Source organism: Quercus suber, unplaced genomic scaffold (genome assembly GCF_002906115.3).
Source record: "Quercus suber isolate HL8 unplaced genomic scaffold, Cork oak 2.0 scaffold_804, whole genome shotgun sequence".
Taxonomy (NCBI): domain Eukaryota; kingdom Viridiplantae; phylum Streptophyta; class Magnoliopsida; order Fagales; family Fagaceae; genus Quercus; species Quercus suber.
Genome location: NW_027070239.1, coordinates 31544 through 52594, shown reverse-complemented (window position 1 = coordinate 52594; position 21051 = coordinate 31544). Strand labels below are relative to the sequence as shown.

At 38.1% G+C, this 21051-nt stretch overlaps 1 protein-coding gene across 1 annotated transcript; it reads right to left on the bottom strand.

Annotated features, from left to right (window-relative positions):
- Nucleotides 1–15775: 15775 nt before the first annotated feature.
- On the bottom strand, nt 15776–17857 carry LOC136064943 (uncharacterized). Its single transcript, XM_065767420.1, has 2 exons — nt 16304–17857; nt 15776–16255 (listed from the first exon to the last, which is right to left on the bottom strand). Exons 1-2 carry the CDS (start codon nt 17855–17857, stop codon nt 15776–15778), a joined length of 2034 nt encoding a protein of 677 aa, XP_065623492.1.
- Nucleotides 17858–21051: the final 3194 nt, after the last annotated feature.

Sequence of the window (21051 nt, the reverse complement as noted above, 5' to 3'; positions counted from 1 at the left end):
ACTACACCATTTTGTTAAGGAGTTCCAGGTGCAGTCAATTAGGATACAACCCCATTTTGAGTTAAGTAATCCTTGAAATTCCTAAGAAGCTATTCGCCACCTCAATCAAATCGAATGGCCTTTATGCGTTTACCCAATTGATTCTCAACTTCAGCCCTAAACCCTTTGAACATTTCAAAGGCTTCAGACTTCTGTCTCATTAGGTACACATAACCATATCTTGAGTAATCATCCGTAAAAGTGATGAAGTACTCATAACCTCCTTTTGCTTAGGTTGACATAAGACCACATACATCCGTATGAACTAACTCAAGAAACTTTTGGGCTCATCTACCTTTTGCATTAAAAGATCTTTTGGTCATTTTGCCCTCCAAACAAGATTCTCAAACTGGAAAATCATTAAAGTCCAATGACTCTAAGAGTCTGTTAGGATTAGTGCCCTTAAATCCTATTGTATGATGCTATGCATGATATTAAGTTTGACATTGTGTATGACATTATGTATGACTTAATATTGTGTTTAATGAATTTGTTTTATTATTATCTGAAATAATGGTAACATGAATATTAGGACCTTATCATTTGGTCCATGAGATGCATAGTATGTGATTTATGTGAAAAGTCACAGAAGATATAAATCATAAGTTCTTTGTAAACTCAGAATTATAGTTCGTAGTCGGTGATGAAATTAAGCATTTCATCTGCAAAGACTATAACATATCAATCACAATGATTTGTCTTGATCATGGAAGTGGAGACTTCTGGTTGATGTGTTAATATGTTTTAAGAGTTAAGACATATTGAATTGGACCGTTATGAGATTTATTATTTTTCTAATGACTGTCATATGAATAATAAATCTCATGACTTGTATTTGGATGAACTCTTAATCCTAAGAGAATAATGGACCTGATCATAAGGTGTAGGTTGCTTTGATATATCAGGAGTGAGATCTATAGTTATGGTCAAAACCTCAGTATGTTGGGCAACCACATTTAGTGTTGATGGAACATGTATTCTCAAGATGGAATTCATAGTCTCTTAACGGAGATATAAAGTATTCCCTTGAGATAAGTTTAATGAGTTTCTTATTCAGAGAGTTAGGCATAACCACTTTAGTAAGACTAAAGTATATATTTATGGAATTGGATTTTATAAATATATAATGAATAACATTAAAGGATTAAACCGGGTACTTAAGGATTAAGATGTAGCAATTTACAAAGTAGCAGTCTACATTAATGACTTTGTATTACTACGAATATTTTATGAAGGGGTTACATGTATAATGAAGTCATGGGATATAATTATAGGTAAGGCCTAGAGTGCAACTATATTTATATAGTGGTATTAAATATAGTTAATGGTAACTTTGGACTTGTCAAGAGTTGACAGAAAAGCCTAAGGCCCATTGGAGCTAGTGTCTTATTGGTCCCTTTTGGTCCCACTCCAAGCCACACACTTAAGCCCAATTAGAAAGGCCTAAAAGGCCAACCCAATTAGATAATTGGTTAGATAAAAAAGGGAAAAACGTACAGAAAAATGAGTGTGAGAAAAACATCATTGAAAAGTGGTGTGTATGAGAGTGTAAGTCACTCTTTGATTATCCCTTTGTAACCAATTGAGAGTCCACACTTCTTGGGCGTTAGTGGAATTGGAATGAAGATCAAAAGTATTACTAAGTGCTTCAATCTTCAGTTTTGAAATTCACTGCTTCAAGGTATGCTCACTTGTTCTCTAATTCTGAAATTTACTTTGTGCATGTTATCAATATCGAATGATGTAAATCCGTTTTAAACTTATTTTTTTTCCGCTGTGTTCACATCTATTTCCATCAAATGGTATCAGAGCGGTCATCAATTTCGAATTGTATAACATGTTTTGTGAATTTTGGAATTAGAATTTATAGTTTCATGTTGTTTGAAGATTATGTATTTAATTTTCTGCATGGTTGATGAAACTATGATTTGATAAAAAACTGAAATTGATGTTATGATATTGATTAAATTTGAATTTAAGTATGTTAAATTGATCTCTAAGACTTTAGCATAAATGAATTTCAGTTTTGATATCATTCTCTGACCATCATGTTCGTTTGAAAGTTGTTTGTTCATGAAAACACGAAGAAAACTGCCTTAGAAAATTTTTGGAAATTTGAGTTTCGCGATTTTCGACCGATCGAAAATCACTTTCGATCGATCGAGTGAGACAGTGATCAGACTTTTTAAATAGATTGATTTTCGATTGCTGGTTGATCGATCGAATCTATTTTTTTGATCGATCGAAAGTCAATCGAGTATCAATCGAACAAGTCAGAAGGTCAAGTTCGAATTTTTTAATTTTTTCGATCAATCGAGAGGCACATTCGATCGATCGAAAGAAATAAAATTAGAAATTTTTCTAAGTGTTTTCACATGTAAAAGTGCTAAGACTATGTGTAATTATATTATGCATACTTTATAATTAAAAACCTTTTATATAAAACATCTAGTGGGAGAGAGATACAAGGGTTACATCTCACGGCCTCCATTATCGGTTCAAAGTAGTGTGATTAAGCACTTCGCCTTGGCGTATATGCCTTGCTCCCTTCGAAGGGTGTTTGATTCATGGTACTACAAGTTAAACTTCTTAAAGATAGATGAAATGTGTTTTATCATTGAGAACGACCACGCTTCCGTGGAGTTACTTAGTGATTCACATTGATTCTAGGCAATGGTATACACTAGACTAAGTGTAATGTTAACCTCCCTTTGGAGCTATTTCATTATTACTTAGAGGCTGAAGGGAAAACGACAAATTATTTTTGTTTGGTAAGAGTTACCATGATAGCATTGATAATGAGAATGTTTCTCGCCTAATCATAGTGATTGGTATGACCTGGCTTCGAAGGAATATTAATTGTGGGATTGGGTTGTCGTTGCATATATTATATTATGGTTTTATTAAGGTTCCATACTATATGTTTATATGCTAAATAGATAATGTCCAATTTATTGATTATATTCATGTTTATTCTTTTCAGATTTGAATATGGCATCATTTAGCCCACTTGTAACTATTCTTAATCAAAACAAACTGACTGGATTCAACTATGTTGACTAGAAAAGAAATTTGGATATAGTTCTTACTGCTGAAGAGCATAAGTATGTTCTTACTAAACCATGTCCAACCTTTCCTTCATTAGATGCTCCTATTGAGGAAAAACAACGATATGATCGTTGGCAAAAATCTAATGAGATGGCCAAGTGCTATATTCTAGCATCTATTTCAAATGTTCTACAGCATCAAATGCAGGATGTAGAATTAGCTTTAGACATTATGCTAAGTCTGAAGGAGATGTTTGGTGAGCAAGGCCGTTCTGCAAGGCAAGAGACCATGAGGCAAATTTATAATACCAGAATGGCTAAAGGTACTTCAGTGAGGGAGCATTGTCTAACAATGATCTCTAATCTGAATACATTGGAAGTTTTAGATGCCGATATTGATGGAGAATCCCAAGTGGATATGATACTCCAGTCGCTACCAGAATTATTCAAGGAATTCAAACTTAACTATTATATGAACAAAAAGATTTATACTTTGTCTGAATTAATGAATGAATTGGTAGTGGCAGAAGGCATTCTTGGCACTTCCAATGTTGAAGCCAATGTTGGTGAAGCTTCTACTTCTCAACCTAAGCCAAAAGGCAAGGGTAAGAAGAAGAAGAAGAAGGACTTCACCAAGCAAGAGGGTAAACAAATTGCCTTAGGGGTTGCTGATAAAGGAAAGAAGATCAAAGGAAAGTGTTTCCATTGTGGTGAGAAAGGGCATTGGAAGAGAAATTGTCCAATATTCAAGGCTGCCAAGAACAAAGGTATAATTAATACATTCCTTCTTGAAATATGTTTGGTACAGAATCCCACGGATTCCTGGTGTGTGGATTCAGGTTGTACTAATCATATCTGCAATTCCTTGCAGGGGTTCCAAGAGACCAGAAAGCTTAAAGAAGGGGAGTTGTTTCTTACTTTGGCTGATGGGAGCAAGATTCCAGTTGTAGCTGTTGGTGTTTGTAATTTATGTTTTGAATCTAGAGTTCTAATATTAAAAGACTGTTTGTATGTACCTAATGTTCGTAGGAATTTAATTTCAGCTACTTACTTAGGTAAACATGGATATTGTGTTATCCTGAAAGACAAGGTTGTAATAAAGAAGGATAAAGTGTTTATCTGTTCTGGCAATATTGTGGATGGTCTTTATATCTTAACTCCTGATAAGCATGAATTATATAATTCTGAATTAGATAATAACTCACATGTAAAATCATTAAAGAGAAAGTTTCCTTCTACTAGTGATGCATATCTTTGGTATTTGCGTTTGGGTCATATTAATTCAAATAGGATTCATAGACTGATCAAAGATGGACTCTTAGAGCCCATGAACTTTGATGAATTTCCAGTTTGTGAATCTTGTTTGGAAGGTAAAATGACCAAACAATCTTTTAAAGCAAATGGTAGAAGAGCTCAAGATTTGCTAGAGCTAGTGCATTCTGATGTATGTGGTCCTATGTCAATCCAAGCAAAAGGAGGTTATGAGTATTTCATCACTTTTACCAATGATTACTCTAGGTATAGTTATGTGTACCTAATGAGACGGAAGTCCGAAGCCTTTGAAAAGTTCAAAGAGTTTAGGGCTGAAGTAAAGAATCAATTGGGTAAACGCATAAAAGCCATTCGATCTGATCGTGGTGGTGAATACCTTCTTGGGGTTTTCACGGATTACTTAACTCAAAATGGGATTGTATCCCAATTGGCTGCACCTGGAACTCCTCAACAGAATGGTGTAGCAAAAAGAAGGAATAGGACTCTTTTAAAAATGGTTCGGTCCATGATGAGTTACTCAACTTTACCGATTTCTTTTTGGGGTTATGCCTTAAATACAGCAATACATCTTTTGAATTTAGTCCCATCAAAATTTGTTCCCAAAACACCCATGGAATTGTGGAGTGGGCGTAAGCCTAGTATGAAATATCTCCACATTTGGGGTTGTCCTGCACATGTGTTAAAAGGGAAGCCCGATAAATTGGAACCAAAATCAGAAGTGTGTTTGCTTGTGGGTTATCCAAAAGAAACTAGGGGTTATTTATTCTATGGTCATAAAGATAACAAAGTTATTGTTAGTACAAATGCTAAATTCTTGGAAAATGACTATATGAATAATTTTACTCCTAGAAGTAGAGCTGTGTTGGTTGAAATGAATGAACCTGTAAATGAACAACCAATGGATGAAACTAGGGATGGTGTGGCTATATTAGATACACCACAAGATACTACTCATTATATGTCTAGTACTCAGGTGCCTCGTCGTAGTGGGAGAATTGTTCGGCCTCCTATAAGATTCATAGGTTTAGGAGAAACTTATGAAGCTATCTCTGAAGAGGCTGAATTGGACCCCTACACCTATGAAAAGGCAATGAATGATATAGATGCACATCATTAGGTCCAAGCTATGAAATCTGAATTAGATTCCATGTATTCCAATCAAGTTTGGGATCTTGTAGAGGTGCCTAACGGCATTAAACCTGTTGGTTGCAAATGGGTTTACAAGAGGAAGAGAGGGATAGATGGAAAGGTTGAAACCTTTAAAGCAAGGCTAGTGGCGAAAGGGTATACACAAAAAGAAGGTATTGATTATGATGAAACCTTTTCTCCAGTAGCAATGCTTAAATCTATCAGAATTCTCTTATCTATTGCTGCTCATTATGATTATGAGATTTGGCAAATGGATGTCAAGACTGCATTTCTCAATGGCAATCTTGAAGAAGAAATCTATATGATGCAATCGAAAGGTTTCATAGCTAAGAACCAAGAGCATATGGTATGCAAGTTAAAAAGGTCTATTTATGGACTTAAGCAAGCATCTAGGTCATGGAACATTAGATTTGATCAAGCAATCAAGTCATTTAGTTTTGAGCAAAATCTTGATGATCCATGTTTGTACAAAAGACATTGTGATAAAGTAGTAATGTTCCTAGTGCTTTATGTTGATGATATTCTACTCATTGGAAATGGTGTAGGGGTAATGTCATCAGTAAAGGTTTGGTTGTCAAGTCAATTTGATATGAAGGACTTGGGTGAGGCTAACTTTATTTTAGGGATCAAGCTTTGGTGAGATCGCAAGAATAAGATGTTAGGCTTATCACAAGCTGGATACATAGATAAGGTTCTAGAACGATTTAGCATGCAAAACTCCAAGAAAGGATAACTCCAAGAAAGGATTACTTCCTTTCAGACATGGAGTTCCTCTGTCTGATGACCAAAGGCCTAAGACTCAAGAGGAAGAAAATATGATGAGACAATCCTTATGCTTCTGCAGTGGGAAGTCTCATGTATGCCATGCTTTGTACTAGACCAGATATCTGTTATTTAGTTGGCATGGTCAGTCGATATCAATCAAATCCAAGGCCAAAACATTGGCAAGCTGTAAAGCATATTCTCAAGTATCTACAGAGAACAAGAGATTATATGCTTGTTTACCAAAGTGAGGATTTGATACCTATTGGCTATACAGATTCAGACTTTCAATCTGATCTAGATTTCAGAAAATCCACATCAGGATGTGTTTTCACCTTGGGAGGTGGAGCCATAAGTTGGCGGAGTATTAAGCAATCTTGTACTGCAGACTCTACCATGGAATCAGAATATGTTGTTGCTTGTGAAGCAGCAAAGGAAGCTGTATGGCTCAAGAAATTCCTTTCTGACCTTGGTGTAATGATAATGGAGCAAGTTCCAATTACATTGTTTTATGACAATAGTGGAGCAGTTGCACAATCTAAAGATCCAAGGAATCATAAGAAAGGAAAGCACATTGAGAGGAAGTACCATATCATTCGAGATATTGTTGTTCGTGGAGATGTGGTGGTAGCAAAGATTGAAAGTGCAAATAATCTAACAGATTCATTTACTAAAGCTTTGCCTCAAAGTACTTTTGAGTCACATTTGGAGAGAATGGGAGTTAGATTAGTGCACAATAGTCTTTAGGGCAAGTGGGAGATTGTTAGGATTAGTGCCCTTAAATCCTATTGTATGATGCGATGTATGATATCAAGTTTAACATTATGTATGACATTATGTATGACTTAATATTGTGTTTAATGAATTTGTTTTATTTTTATCTGAAATAATGGTAACATGAATATTAAGACATTATCATTTAGTCCATGAGATGCATAGTATGTGATTTATGTAAAAAGTCACAGAAGATATAAATCACAAGTCCTTTGTAAACTCAGAATTATAGTTCGTACTCGGTGATGAAATTGGGCATTTCATCTGAGAAGACTATAACATATCAATCACAATGATTTGTCTTGATCATGGAAGTGGAGACTTCTGGTTGATGTGTTAATATGTTTTAAGAATTAAGACATATTGAGCTGGACCGTTGTGAGATTTATTATTTTTCTAATGACTATCATATGAATAATAAATCTCACGACTTGTATTTGCATGAACTCTTAACCTTGAGAGAATAATGGACCTGATCATAAGGTGTAGGTTGCTTTGATATATCAAGAGTGAGATCTATAGTTATGGTTAAAACCTCAGTATGTTGGGCAGCCACATTTAGTATTGATGGAACATGTATTCTCAAGATGGAATTCATAGTCTCTTAATGGAGATATAAAGTATTCCCTTGAGATAAGTTTAATGAGTTTGTTATTCAGAGAGTTAGGCCTAACCACTTTAGTAAGACTAAAGTATATATTTATGGAATTGGATTTCATAAATATATAATGAATAACATTAAAGGATTAAACCGGGTACTCAAGGATTAAGATGTAGTAATTTACAAAGTTGCAGTCTACATTAATGACTTTGTATTACTACGAATATTTTATGAAGGGGTTACAAGTATAATAAAGTCATGGGATATAATTATAGGTAAGGCCTAGAGTGCAACTATATTTATATAGTGGTATTAAATATAGTTAATGGTAACTTTGGACTTATCAAGAGTTGACAGAAAAGCCCAAGGCCCATCGGAGCTAGTGTCTTATTAGTCCCTTTTGGTCCCACTCCAAGCCACACACATAAGCCCAATTGGAAAAGTCCAAAAGGCCGGCCCAATTAGATAATTGGTTAGATAAAAAAGGGAAAAACGTACAAAAAAATGAGTGTGAGAGAAACATCATTGAAAAGTGGTGTGTATGAGAGTGTAAGTCACTCTTTCATTATCCCTTTGTAACCAATTAAGAGTCCACACTTCTTGGACGTTAGTGGAATTGGAGTGAAGATCAAAAGTATTCCTAAGTGCTTCAATCTTTAGTTTTGAAATTCACTGCTTCAAGGTACGCTCACTTGTTCTTTAATGTTGAAATTTACTTTGTGCATGTTATCAATATCGAATGATGTAGATCCATTTTAAACTTATTTTTTTCCACTGCGTTCACATCTATTTCCATCAGAGTCCATCTTTGATCAATCTTTGAATTCTATTTGAATTAATATGACCAAAATGCAAGTGCCAAAGATATGCATCATTACTAGAGGGGAACTTTCTCTTTAATAATTTTACACGAGAATTATTATCTAATTCAGAATTATATATGATGCTGAATAGAATCAATAGACTAGACAAATTCAGCTCTGATGGGCTGAATGTGGTAGCGAAGGCCTGAAAAAGGAACACACTATCAAAGAAGGAGACCGGGATGGACCGGCCTAAGACCCTCCAATGACTAAGTTAGTATCTTCTCCCACAAAAATGGAGTTCTAACTGTTTTGGAGGAATCATGTCAGAAAAATGTTCTCATACCTTTGCCTGATTCAAACCGGTCCTTATATAGGGAACCTTAGGGCATTTAATTGGTTTAGTAACCTCCCCAAGATTCGTGGAAGTCCAAAATTACAAAAATAACTTCCCCGAATGGCTATAGAAGTAGTAACTGTTGATGGAAGTTACATACTTAGGAGAAATTGCTGGCAATGAACACGGGTTGATTAACCACTCCAAAACTTCATAATTTTGTCAAGTGTTACATGGTCGTCCATGTGCTTTTCCCATGGACGACTCTTTGTATATAGATTGATGTTATGTGATCGTCCATGAGCTTTGCACATGGACGACTCTTCTAACCTGATTGCTTGAGGTTTATTCAATTGATCAATATTCAGGGACGACACATCTGGATGAATCAGAGATGGTCTGGCCACTTGGCTAACTGGTGATCATGGACAATTCTCCTGGACGAACCATAGATGGTAATTTTTTTGCTATCCCATCAGTTGCCTCCTTGTCCAGGGGTCGTCTAAAGATATCGTGATTTAATTCACGTCTTTATGTAGCCACGTGTCATGATATCATTAGTTAACCCTTCATGCCCATTGCGTTTTTCAAAGCGATAGCCACGTGTCTTTTTTTGAATGGTTGGCGTCACTTCGTTGACTTGCTTCTAGGCCCTATATAAATAGGTACATTCTCTTTCCTGCCCTTCACCTTTATCATAATCTCCCTTCTGCCATCTCGTCCAATAGTCTCGTCTAGATCTTCATCCTAGTTTTCAGGTATTTCTTCTTCCTTCCTTAGGTTTTTTTTTTTTTTTTTTTTTGTCTCTCAATCTTTATCTCAAGCATGTCTTCGTCTAGTAGTTTGGAGAGAGAAATAGATGAGTACCAGGACACTTCCTCTGGAAGCTATGAGAGTGGTGAAGGTAGTACAAGCTATAGTAGTTCTTTGGACGAGCAATACTCGTCTGGGGTTCCTGGCATTCCTTTCGAGGAATTCTAGGAAATGCAACGTAGGATGGCATCTGGGGCCGGGACTAGCTCGTTAAGGGAACCACCTAGCATTTCTCAAGATGAGGATGAAGAAGAGAATGTCATCTACAATTGTGCTCATGAGATAACGTCCACTCTAAACACCCCAAAGTTCAAAACTCTCATAGATAGATACCAAATCCCTGTTGAATTTAACCCTCGTCTACCCAACGAAAGGGAGTGGTGTTGCTCTCCTTCTTCTGGTTTAGGAGTATATACTTCGTATCTTTTAGCTGGCCTTAGGTTCCTTCTGAATTCTTTTTGTAGAAGTCTTCTCCACAGGTTGGGCATTGGATCTAACCAACTCAACCATAATGGATGGAAGACGATAGTTGCCATGCAAGTGCTATGGCGTGAGGCGTTGGAAGGGAATTGTCCTATCACAGTGGACGAATTCCTTTACTGTTATAAGCCCTCATAAATAAAGAAGTTTGCTGGTTTTTACCAGTTCTCGTCTAGAGGATCATATTATAGTTTAATTAAGGGCCGTAGCTCGTCTAATAGGCTATGGAAAAAAGAATTTTTCATTATTTCTGGAAATTGGGTTGGTGACCCAGCTGATGTGGGTAATGCCCCCTTCCCACCTTTTACTGGCCCTCCAGGTTATCTTTGTCTTGAGGTTATGTTTCCTTCCTTTTTTTTTTTTTTTTTTACTTTATACATTTTCTAACTCTTGGTCGTCTAACCCCCTTTCTTATTGATGCAGCTGTTGTTCGTCCACGTTTGGACAAATTTTTCTTGGATCGGATCGACCAAGTGCATGCCTTCCTTGGGAAAACCTTCCACAATCTAGTCATTCTTAGTCGTCTAGCCGCGTGGGGGCTTGGCCTAGAACCTACCGCCAAGAATCTAGGTCACGAGGAAACCACTCGTCGAAGTAAGTGTCGTCTATCCCTCTTCTTCTTCCTTTTTTTTTAACTGATTTTCCTCGTCATAGGAATAATTACAATGAGAGGGAACAAGGAAAAAGCTGCAACTAGTGGGGATGAGGATGTGACTGCACCACTTGTCGTCCAAAAACCTTCCGTCCAGACAGGGAAGAGGAAATCTAAATCAATATCCAGTGCTATGGATCTGGACGATCTTCCCAGTCATCGAGGTTCCAAGAAACAAAAGCCTGGCAAGACTTCTCTCTCTAAGGTTCCCAAATTCACAGCTTCGACGGTTAATCTGGACGACCCTCAGGTGGATGTGGAACCCGTCCAGATAGTTCATCCCGTCCAGCCTGACCCTACTCTCCCTCCAGCCAAGACTCCTCGCAAGCCTCATCCATTTGAACCATCTGATCATCCTTCGAACCTAGTTCTGGATGAGGGATATGCATGGAGGACATTCAAAGGGATCGTCACTGACAATGAAATTAACGAATGTTATAATATGTCAGTGAAGGAATTTGAACATTCTGGTATCCATGATTTCTTCAAGGTATGAGTTTTATTCGTCTTTGCGTGTTTTCAATAAGTTTTTCAAAAAATAAAATTTCTAACTTTCCTTCTTCCATGCATAGGCTATGTCAAAGTTTTACACAGTGACGTGCCCGGCCAAGGAACGTGCTGAGGAGGCCAAGACGGTGAAAGAGAAGGCTAAGGAGCTGAACAATGAAATTTTGCTGAAAAAAGGGAAGGTGATTAGGCTGACTGATGACTTCAACCGTTTGATAGCAAGTGAGACGAAGTTAAAGGACGAGGTGGAAGAACTCAAAGCAGATGGTGTTGAGAAGGACACTCGTATTGCTTACTTGGAGGGAGAAGTTTCAGGATTTGCTTCGTCCTTGGAGAAAGCATGCGAGGAAGCCATTTTAGCCTTCAAGAAGTCTGACGAGTACAAGAATCGTCTAGACAGCCACTATGCTGCTGGCTATAAGGACTTCCGTGCTGATGCCAAGGAAGCTTTTCCGGATTTAAACTTTGATTCCTTCAAGCTTCCCCTTCCCACAGAGAGCTCTTTGCTACAGAAGAGTTTTGAAGATGTCAACATTATGGACGATGCTAACAATGAAGTTACTCAGGACGAGCCCAAGTGATTTTATTTTCCTTTAAGAAAATTTATGTTTTAACTTTGTTGGAGATGCCCGTTGTTTTGGGCTTTTATTTTCTTTTAAAATTTATTCAAGTACAATTGTCTCGTCCAAGTTTATGGATGAGCTTTTATGAACAATTACTCATTACTTTCAAGGGTTTTTGGACTGTGGTGGTCTACCCTTAGATTTTATGAATGAATGAATGGTTTTTTATTTTCATTGTTTCTATCATTTTTGAAAATGTTTAAGGATTTGTGGACATACCTTATTAATATCGTCCATGCTGTTAGGAAAACATTTTACCTCGGCTTGGGCTTATGGACGAAGTTCTTTCATCATAAAGCTGGAGTGAAAATGAACCCTTAACATGCATCTCTAATTTGTCTATGAACATCGTCTTTTGGCTAGCTCAATCATTTATTCAAACTAGGGGCGATTATTTATTCATCCTTAATGATAGTATTCTCAGCAAATTCTCATCCATGCGATGGATTATTTAGCTTCCATGCGATGGATTATTTAGCCATTTAGGCTCGTCCCTGGACTTAGTGTTTCTTCATACTCAATATTCGTCCATGGTTTAGACAATATATCTCAATTTTTATCTCGCCTTGAACTTGGACGGATATATCTGATGTTTTATCTCATCTTGAGCTTAGACGGAGATACCTTAGGTTTTATCCTGTCTTGAGTTTAGACGGACATGCCTTGGATTTTATTTTTCTTACTTTATCCTTATTTGAAGGAAAGCATATAGACGGTACATCCTTGCATCCAAGGATTTTATTCGTCTTCGGTTATTTTTCCTTTTGTAGATTATTTGGAATGACATCACAAAAATAAAGGATTCCCATACAATTATACATATACTTGAAAATACATCACATATATATATTTGGAAATCCATACTTTGTAGTCATTCGTCCATAGGCATGGCACATGCTAGAGAGCTAGTGCCTTTAGGGAATTAAAAATACTTAATACAATCATAGATTCGTCCATGAGTAACACAACACTTATACACCTAAAACACAATAGTAGTAAAAAGCAAACACAAGAAAATAACATTCATGCTTCAAATCATCTATGGCGTTCGTCCTGCAGCAATGTTCATCCATGATCACCCTTTATTGATAGTACCTTCTTAGGCGTTCAACATTCCAAGGATGTTCCAGCTTTCTTCCATCTAGGGCTTCCAAGTAGTAGGATCCTTGCCTCTTGCAGTTGATAACCCTGTAAGGTCCTTCCCAATTTGGTCCTAATTTCCCGTGGGCCGGGTTTTTGGTGGCCAAAGAAACCTTCTTCAGGACGAGGTCCCCAATGTTGAAGCACCTAGGTTTCACCATGGCATCGTGCTGCTTTGCCATGAGATTTTTGTACCTTGCTACTCTTTGCTCTGCGTCCATCCTTACCTCGTCTATAAGATCAAGGTTAAGACGAATCTGTTCTTTGTTTTCTTCATCTTGATACTTCATCACCCTGTGGCTAGCCATGTGCACTTTAGTAGGTATGACTACTTCACTCCCATAAGCTAGTTTAAAAGGAGTTTCCCTGGTGGGTGTCCTTGCCGTTGTTCTGTAAGCCCACAAAACACCAGGTAATTCGTTTAGCCATACTCCCTTTGCCCTTTCAAGCCGAGTCTTGATAATTTTTAACAAGGATCGGTTTGCCACTTCTACTTGTCCATTGGCTTGTGGGTGGGAGGGTGAGGAGTAGTGATTCTTGATTCCCAGTTGCTCACAAAATTTCCTGAGGGGTGTGTTATCGAATTGTTGTCCATTGTCAGACACTAACACCCTAGGTACTCCGAATCTGCATACAATGCTCTTCCAGACAAATTTTTTGACATTCTGCTGTGTGATTTTCACTAAGGGTTTAGCTTCCACCCATTTAGTGAAATAATCTATCCCTACTACCAAAAACTTCATCTGTCTAGTTCCAGTTGGAAAGGGGCCTAAAATATCCAAACCTCACTGTGCAAAAGAACAAAGGGCCATCATTAGGGTAAGGTATTCTGACGGTCGTCTAGGAATATTACTGAAATGTTGACATTGATCACATACCTTTACATATGCCTTAGCATCAGCTTGGATGGTTGGCCAATAGTACCCTGCATGGATGACTTTGTGGACGAGTGATCTGGCTCCTGAATGGTTACCACACGCTTTTAATGAACTTCTTTCAGTATGTAATTCGCCTCATTTGGGGCTAAGCACCTCAGGTATGGTTGTGAAAAACCTCTTTTGTACAGTACTTCGACCACAAGGACGTATCTAGCTGATTTAACTCTGAGCTTCCTGGCTTCGTCCTTCCCTTCTGGAAGCCTTTCGTCCTTCAGATATGATACTATTGGGGTCATCCAATTCTCCTCACCTTCTATCTGCAACATTTCAGGAAGGTCTATGCTTGGCATGTACTGTATTTCATCAAACTTGTCAATCGCTTCATTAGCGGAGGCTTCCTTCACCAAAGCATCTGCTTCTATGTTCTCTTCCCTTAGGATTTGAACGAAATTAGCTTCTTTGAATTTCTTCACAAGGCGTTCCACTTTCTTCAAATATCTTTTCATTCTATCTTCCTTGGCTTTACATGTCCCATTTATTTGGCCTATGACCAATTGTGAGTCTCCCAGGACGAGTATTGAGCCCGCTTCTATAGATTTAGACAACTCCAACCCTTTAAGAAGGGTTTCATACTCCACTTCATTGTTAGTTGTTTGGTACTGCAACCGAACCTTGTACTTCAATTTATCCCCTTCTAGTGACTGCAAGACAACTCTTAGACCTCCTGCATGCAATGTAGACGATCCATCTACATGGATGACCTACTTGTTATTGTCTTCTTTCTCCTCCAAATCCTCATGACTTGGAGTAAACTCTGCAATGAAATCTGCCAAGGCTTGAGCCTTTATTGTATTCCTCGGCCAGTACCGAATGTCAAACTCATTGAGCTCAACTGCCCATTGGATTAGTCGTCCTGCAACTTCTAGTTTGTTCATTGCCTTCTTAAGTAGATGGTCTGTCATGAAATTGATAACATGAACCTGGAAGTAGTGCCTTAACTTCCTAGAAGCTGTTATCAGTGCAAAAGCTAACTTCTTTATCAGTGGGTACCATTCTTCTGCTCCTCTCAGTGCTCGGCTAATGTAATACACAGGCTTTTACACCTTTTCTTCCTCCCTGATCAACGCTAAACTCACGGCATACAGGGACACTGCTAAGTAAAGATATAGTTCCTCTCCTAGCACGGATGGACTTAACAATAGAGCCGTGGTAAGATAGTGCTTTAGGTCCTGGAAGGCCTTCTGACACTCGTCCATCCACTCAAATGCCTTCCTAAGAATTTTGAAGAAGGGCAAACACTTGTCTGTGGCTTTTGAAACAAACCTGTTCAGAGCTGCAACTCATCCAGTAAAGGATTGGACTTCCTTAATGTTTTTCAATGGCTCCATGTTCAAGATGGCTTGGATCTTGTCTGGATTTGCCTCATTTCCTCTCTATGAAACTATGAATCCTAGAAACTTTTTGGACGATACTCCGAATGCACACTTACTTGGGTTCAGTTTCATCTTGTATCGCCTAAATGTTTCAAAGGTTTCCTGAAGATCGTCCAAGTGGCTTCCCTTGTCTAAGCTCTTCATAAACATGTCATCCACGTACACCTCTACATTTCGTCCTATCTGTGGACGAAACATATGATTCACCAACCTTTGATAAGTCGCCCCTGTGTTCTTCAGACCGAAGGGCATCACCTTGTAACAAAACAAACCTTGACTGGTAATAAAAGAGGTCTTCTCTTGGTCAGCCTCGTCCATCTTTATCTGATTATATCCTGATAAGGCATCCATGAAGCTCAACAACTGATGGCCAGCTATGGAATCCACCAATTGGTCAATGCGTGGCAAAGGATAACTATCCTTAAGGCAGGCTTTGTTCAAGTCAGTGAAGTCTACGCACATCCTCTACTTGCCATTTGCCTTCTTTACCATCACTACATTTACTAACCAATCTGGGTAATAGACTTCCCGGATTAAATGTGCTGTAGTCAGTTTCTGACCCTCTTCCTTGATAGCCTTGTCTCTTTCAGGAGTGAAGACTCTCTTCTTTTGTCGAACAAGCTTAGAAGAGGGGAACACATTCAATCGATGAGTAATTACCATTGGATCAATACCAGGCATGTCGTCATGACTCCACGCAAAAACATCAGTATTCTTCCTCAGAAACTGGACAAGGTCTTCTTTCACTTTCTCTTTCATACCTATTCCAATCCTAGTGAACTTCTCAGGATTATTTTCTTGTAATAAAACATCTTCCAATACTTCAGTTGGTTCTACAACAATTCTTCTTTCCTCTATACTCATAGTTTGCTTCTGCTCATCCACAGCCAATATGGCTAGATAACATTCTCTGGCTGCCAACTGATCTCCTTGTAGTTTTCCAATCTTGTATTATATAGAAAATTTGACTGATAGATGGTAGGTAGATGTTACTGCCTTCGAACTGTTTAAAGTTGGTCTTCCAATAATGGCATTGTATGAGAATGAACAATCCACCACAAGGAAATTCACTTCCTTAGTTATCTGCTGCGGGTATGACCCCACCATTACAGGCAAGATAATGGTACCTACAGGCTGCACCTTCATTCCTCCAAATCCTATAAGTGGTGAAGATGCTGGATGATGTTGATCGCGTCTAAGCCTCATCTGCTGGAAGGTAGGACAATACAGTATATCTGCTGAGCTTCCATTATCCACCAACACCCTCTTGGTTCTATAATATGCTATGAGTAGGGTAATGACAATTGCATCGTCACGTGGATGATGAATTCCCTCAGCTTCTTCGTTCGTGAAAGAAATGGTTGGCTCGTCCGTCTCCCTCGTCCTTGGGGATCGTCCAAAGTGTTGGACGTTTTGCACCACTTTAAGATACGTCTTCTTTGATTGGGAGGATTGTACTTCAGAAGTCCCTCCTATGATAACCCTTATTTCTCCTAGTGGAGGTCGTGATGATTCTTCTATCTTCCTTTTTAACTTCTCGTCTTTATGATCCCTTCCAACGAAGTGCCTCAAATTTCCTTGTCTAATGAGGTTTTCGATCTGCTGCTTCAAGTCAAAACACTCGTCCGTGTCATGCCCATGGTCTCTATAGAAGTGACAATATTTATTCTTATTACGCTTGTTAGGATCTCCTTTCATATTCTCTAGCCACTTCAACGAAGGATCATCCTTGATTTGCACGAGCACCTGATCAAGTAGGGCATTTAAGGGTGTATATTTCTGATTCCTTACTGATGGGCTTGCCTTACTGTTATCTCTATCTCGATCCTTCTTATCTTCCGTTCGTCCATTCTTTGGACGAGGCCCTTCTTTGGAGTGAAGCATGGGGTTGACTTCCATCCTCTCAGCTCTCTTCTTCTTCTTAGCTATGATCGCATCTTCTGCGTTCATAAAGTTTTGGGCCAAATGGATGAGTTCAGCCATAGACTGGGGCTCTTTTTCATACAACTTGTGAATGAATAAGTTCGAGTTAACCCCATTGTGGAAGGCTACCAATAGTAGCTTGTCGTCCACCTCATCTATTGCCAGGGCTTCCCTGTTGAAGCGTGTGATAAAGGAACCCAGGCTTTCATTCTCTCCTTGCTCTATGGTTAACAAGCTGGACGAGGAATGCTTGTGTCTTTGTCCCCCAATGAAATTATTAACAAATAATTTGCTTAGCTCCTCGAAAGAACTTACAGAATTCGGGGGTGTTTTGCTGAACCACACTCGCGCTGGTCCCTTAAAAGTGGTAGGGAAGGCTCTGCACATAATCTTGTCTGGAACCTCTTGGAGATGAATTATAGTCTTGAAAGTAGCGATATGATCGAAAAGATCACGCGCTCCATCATATGAATCCAAGGAAGGCATTTTGAACTTTGGAGGTAAGGGATGGCCATTGATGGAAGCCGTGAAAGGGGAATCTGTTCGGTGAACCAAATCCTCTACGGGATTTGTCCTTCTCATGTTCTCCTTTATCTCAACCATAACCGTCCTCATCTGATCCATCTCTTTCTCCAAGTGTGGCACGCTTCGCGAAATGGTGCCCTTGATTGATTCTCAGACTCAGCATTTCCCTTTCTATCTTCTTGACTTTGGGCTTGTTCTTCTGCATATCCTTCACGGCGCTGCCTCTCTATCTCCCTAGTCAACTCTTGATTCTAACGAGTTAACTCTGCCATGGTGGCTGCCATCGACTGTATGTGTTGGATGGAAGGAGGTTGCGTGACATGCACTGATTGGCGATCTCGGTTAGGATGGCTGGAAGCATCCCTACTCTCTTAATGGCCTGGGCTAATGGCCCTCGATCTAGTCCGAACCATACAGCCTATTGTCGGAGAAAGATAAACTGCCAAACTTAAAGTTTTCTCCTCCCCATAGATGGTGCCAACTAATGGTGAACAAAATCAGTAGACTGGACAAATTCAGCTCTGATGGGTTGAATATGGTAGCGAAGGCCTAAAAAAGGAACACACTATCAAAGAAGGAGACCTGGGTGGACCGGCCTAAGACCCTCCGATGACTAAGTTAGTATCTTCTCCCACAAAAATGGAGTTCTAACTGTTTTGGAGGAATCATGTCAGAAAAATGTTCTTATACCTTTGCCTGATTCAGACTGGTCCTTATATAGGGAACCTTGGGGCAGTTAATTGGTTTAGTAACCTCCCAAGATTCGTGGAAGTCCGAAATTACAGAAATAACTTCCCTCAACGACTATAGAAGTAGTAACCGCTAATGGAAGTTACATACTTAGGTGAAATTCCTGGCGATGAACACAGGTTGATTAACCACTCCAGAACTCCATAATTTTGTCAAGTGTTACATGGTCGTCCATGTGCTTTGCCCATGGATGACTCTTTGTATATAGATTGATGTTGTGTGATCGTCCATGAGCTTTGCACATGGATGACTCTTCTGACCTAATTGCTTGAGGTTTATTCAATTGATCAATATTCAGGGACGACACGTCTGGATGAATCAGAGATGGTCTGGCCATTTGGCTAACTGGTGATCATGGATGATTCCCCTGGACGAACCATAGATGGTCATTTTTTTGCTATCCCATCAATATAATTCATGTTTATCAAGAGTTAAAATATAAAGAACATCAACAATATTGCCAGAACAGATAAACACTTTATCCTTATTTATTACAACATTGTCTTTCAAGATAACATAATATCCATGTCTACCTAAATAAGTTCGAGAAATTAAATTCCTGTGAACGTTAGGCACATACAAATAGTCTTTCAATATTAAAACTCTAGAACCAAAACACAAATTAAACACTCCAACAAGTGCAACTGGAATTTTGCTTCCATCAGCCAAAGTAAGAAACATTTCCCCTTCATTCAGCTTTCTAGTCTCCTGGAACCCCTACAAAGAATTGCAGATATGATTAGTACAACCTGAATCCACACACCAGGAATCCATGGGATTTTGTACTAAATATGTTTCAAGAATGAATGAACTTTTCATACCTTTATTCTTGGCAGCTCTGAATTTTGGACAATTCCTCTTCCAGTGACCTTTCTCGCCACAATGGAAACACTTTCCTTTGGTGTAGTCCTTTTTCTTTACCTTGTTGGCAACTCTTAAGGCAATTTTTTAACCATCTTGCTTGGTGAAGTCTTTCTTCTTCTTCTTTTTATCAACATTGGATGTACCAAGAATGCCTTCTGCTACCACCAATTTATTCATTAATTCAGACAATATATAAATCTTTTTGTTCATGTTATAATTAAGTTTGAATTCTTTGAACGATTCTGGTAGTGATTGGTGTTGGAGTTTATGCCCTAAAATCCAATTTATTGGCATGTTATAAATAATTAAATTGTTTAATTATATGGGACTATTTATAAATGAACTAATGGGACATTATCTTAGTCCATGAGATGCATAGTATGTGATTTATGTGATTTAGTCACAAAAGATATAAATCGCAAGTTCTTTGTAAACTCATAATTTTAGTTCGTAGTCAATTATGAAATTGGGCATTTCATCTGTGAAGACTATATCATATCAACTAAGATGATTTGTCTTGATCATGGAAGTGGAGACTTCTAGTTGGTATGTTGATATGTTTTAAGAATTAAGACATATTGAACTGGACCGCTGTGAGATTTATTATTCTCCTAATGACTGTCAAATGAATAATAAAGCTCACGATATAGCATTTGGCCAACACTCTATTTGGCCATCTCATTAGATTTCAACCAACGATCATATCGCTATTTTTCCTCAGAATGAGCATCTAATGATGGGAAGTTAGGACAAGGTTCATAAAGCATGAAGTTGTGCTCTTCAGCAGTGAGAACAATGTCCAAGTTTCTTTTCCAGTCAACATAGTTGGATCTAGTCAATTTGTTTTGATTAAGAATAGCAACAAGTGGGCTAAAAGATGCCATGATTTAAATCTAAAAATAAAAAACATGAATATAATAAGTAAACAAGACATTATCAATTTAGCATATAAACGTATAGCATGGAACTTTAATAAAATCGTAACATAAAATATGCAATGACAACCCAATCCATGTCTATAATTCCATGGTAGCAAGTATATTATAAACATCATGATTGATTGAGAAATATTCTCATTATTAGTGCTATTGTGATGACTCTTATCAAACACTAATAATATGCTGTATTAACTTTAGCCTCGAAGTAAATAATGACATGGCTCCTTTGGGAGGTTAACATTACACTTTGTATAGTGTACACCATTATCTAGAATCATGTGTAGCCACATTTCATCTCCCTTATAGTGTTTTACTTGTAGTACCATGAAACAAAACACCCTCCTTTGGGATCGTGAGGCATATACGCCAAGACGAGGTGCTTACCCACACTACTATAAACCGATAATAAAGGCCGTGAGATGTAACCCTTATATCTCCCACCCACTAGATATTTTAAAAGAAAGGTTTTTAATTAGAAATCATGAGTAATCTCATCACACATAACCTTGCACTTCATCTATGTTTTAACACTTAGTGAAATTTCAAAAAATAGTTCATTCGATCAATCAAAGGTATTTCTTGATTGATCAAAATGTTCAACAAATTCATTTTGAAGTTTCTGGATGACTCGAACGACTCTCGATTCCTATTCGATTGATCGAAAGGCAAATCCAATCGATCGAAAGGAATTCTCGATAGGTCCAAAAATTGAAGAAATTTATCACAAAGTCTCGAGTTGAC

Bases quoted from the DNA above. Each gene is read 5' to 3' on its own strand.
- LOC136064943 (XM_065767420.1), bottom strand. From the start codon at position 17,857: ATGGATCAGATGAGGACGGTTATGGTTGAGATAAAGGAGAACATGAGA. The intron at 16,256-16,303 runs GTAACATCTACC...ATATAATACAAG, and splicing joins CTTTAAACAGTTCGAAGGCA to ATTGGAAAACTACAAGGAGA.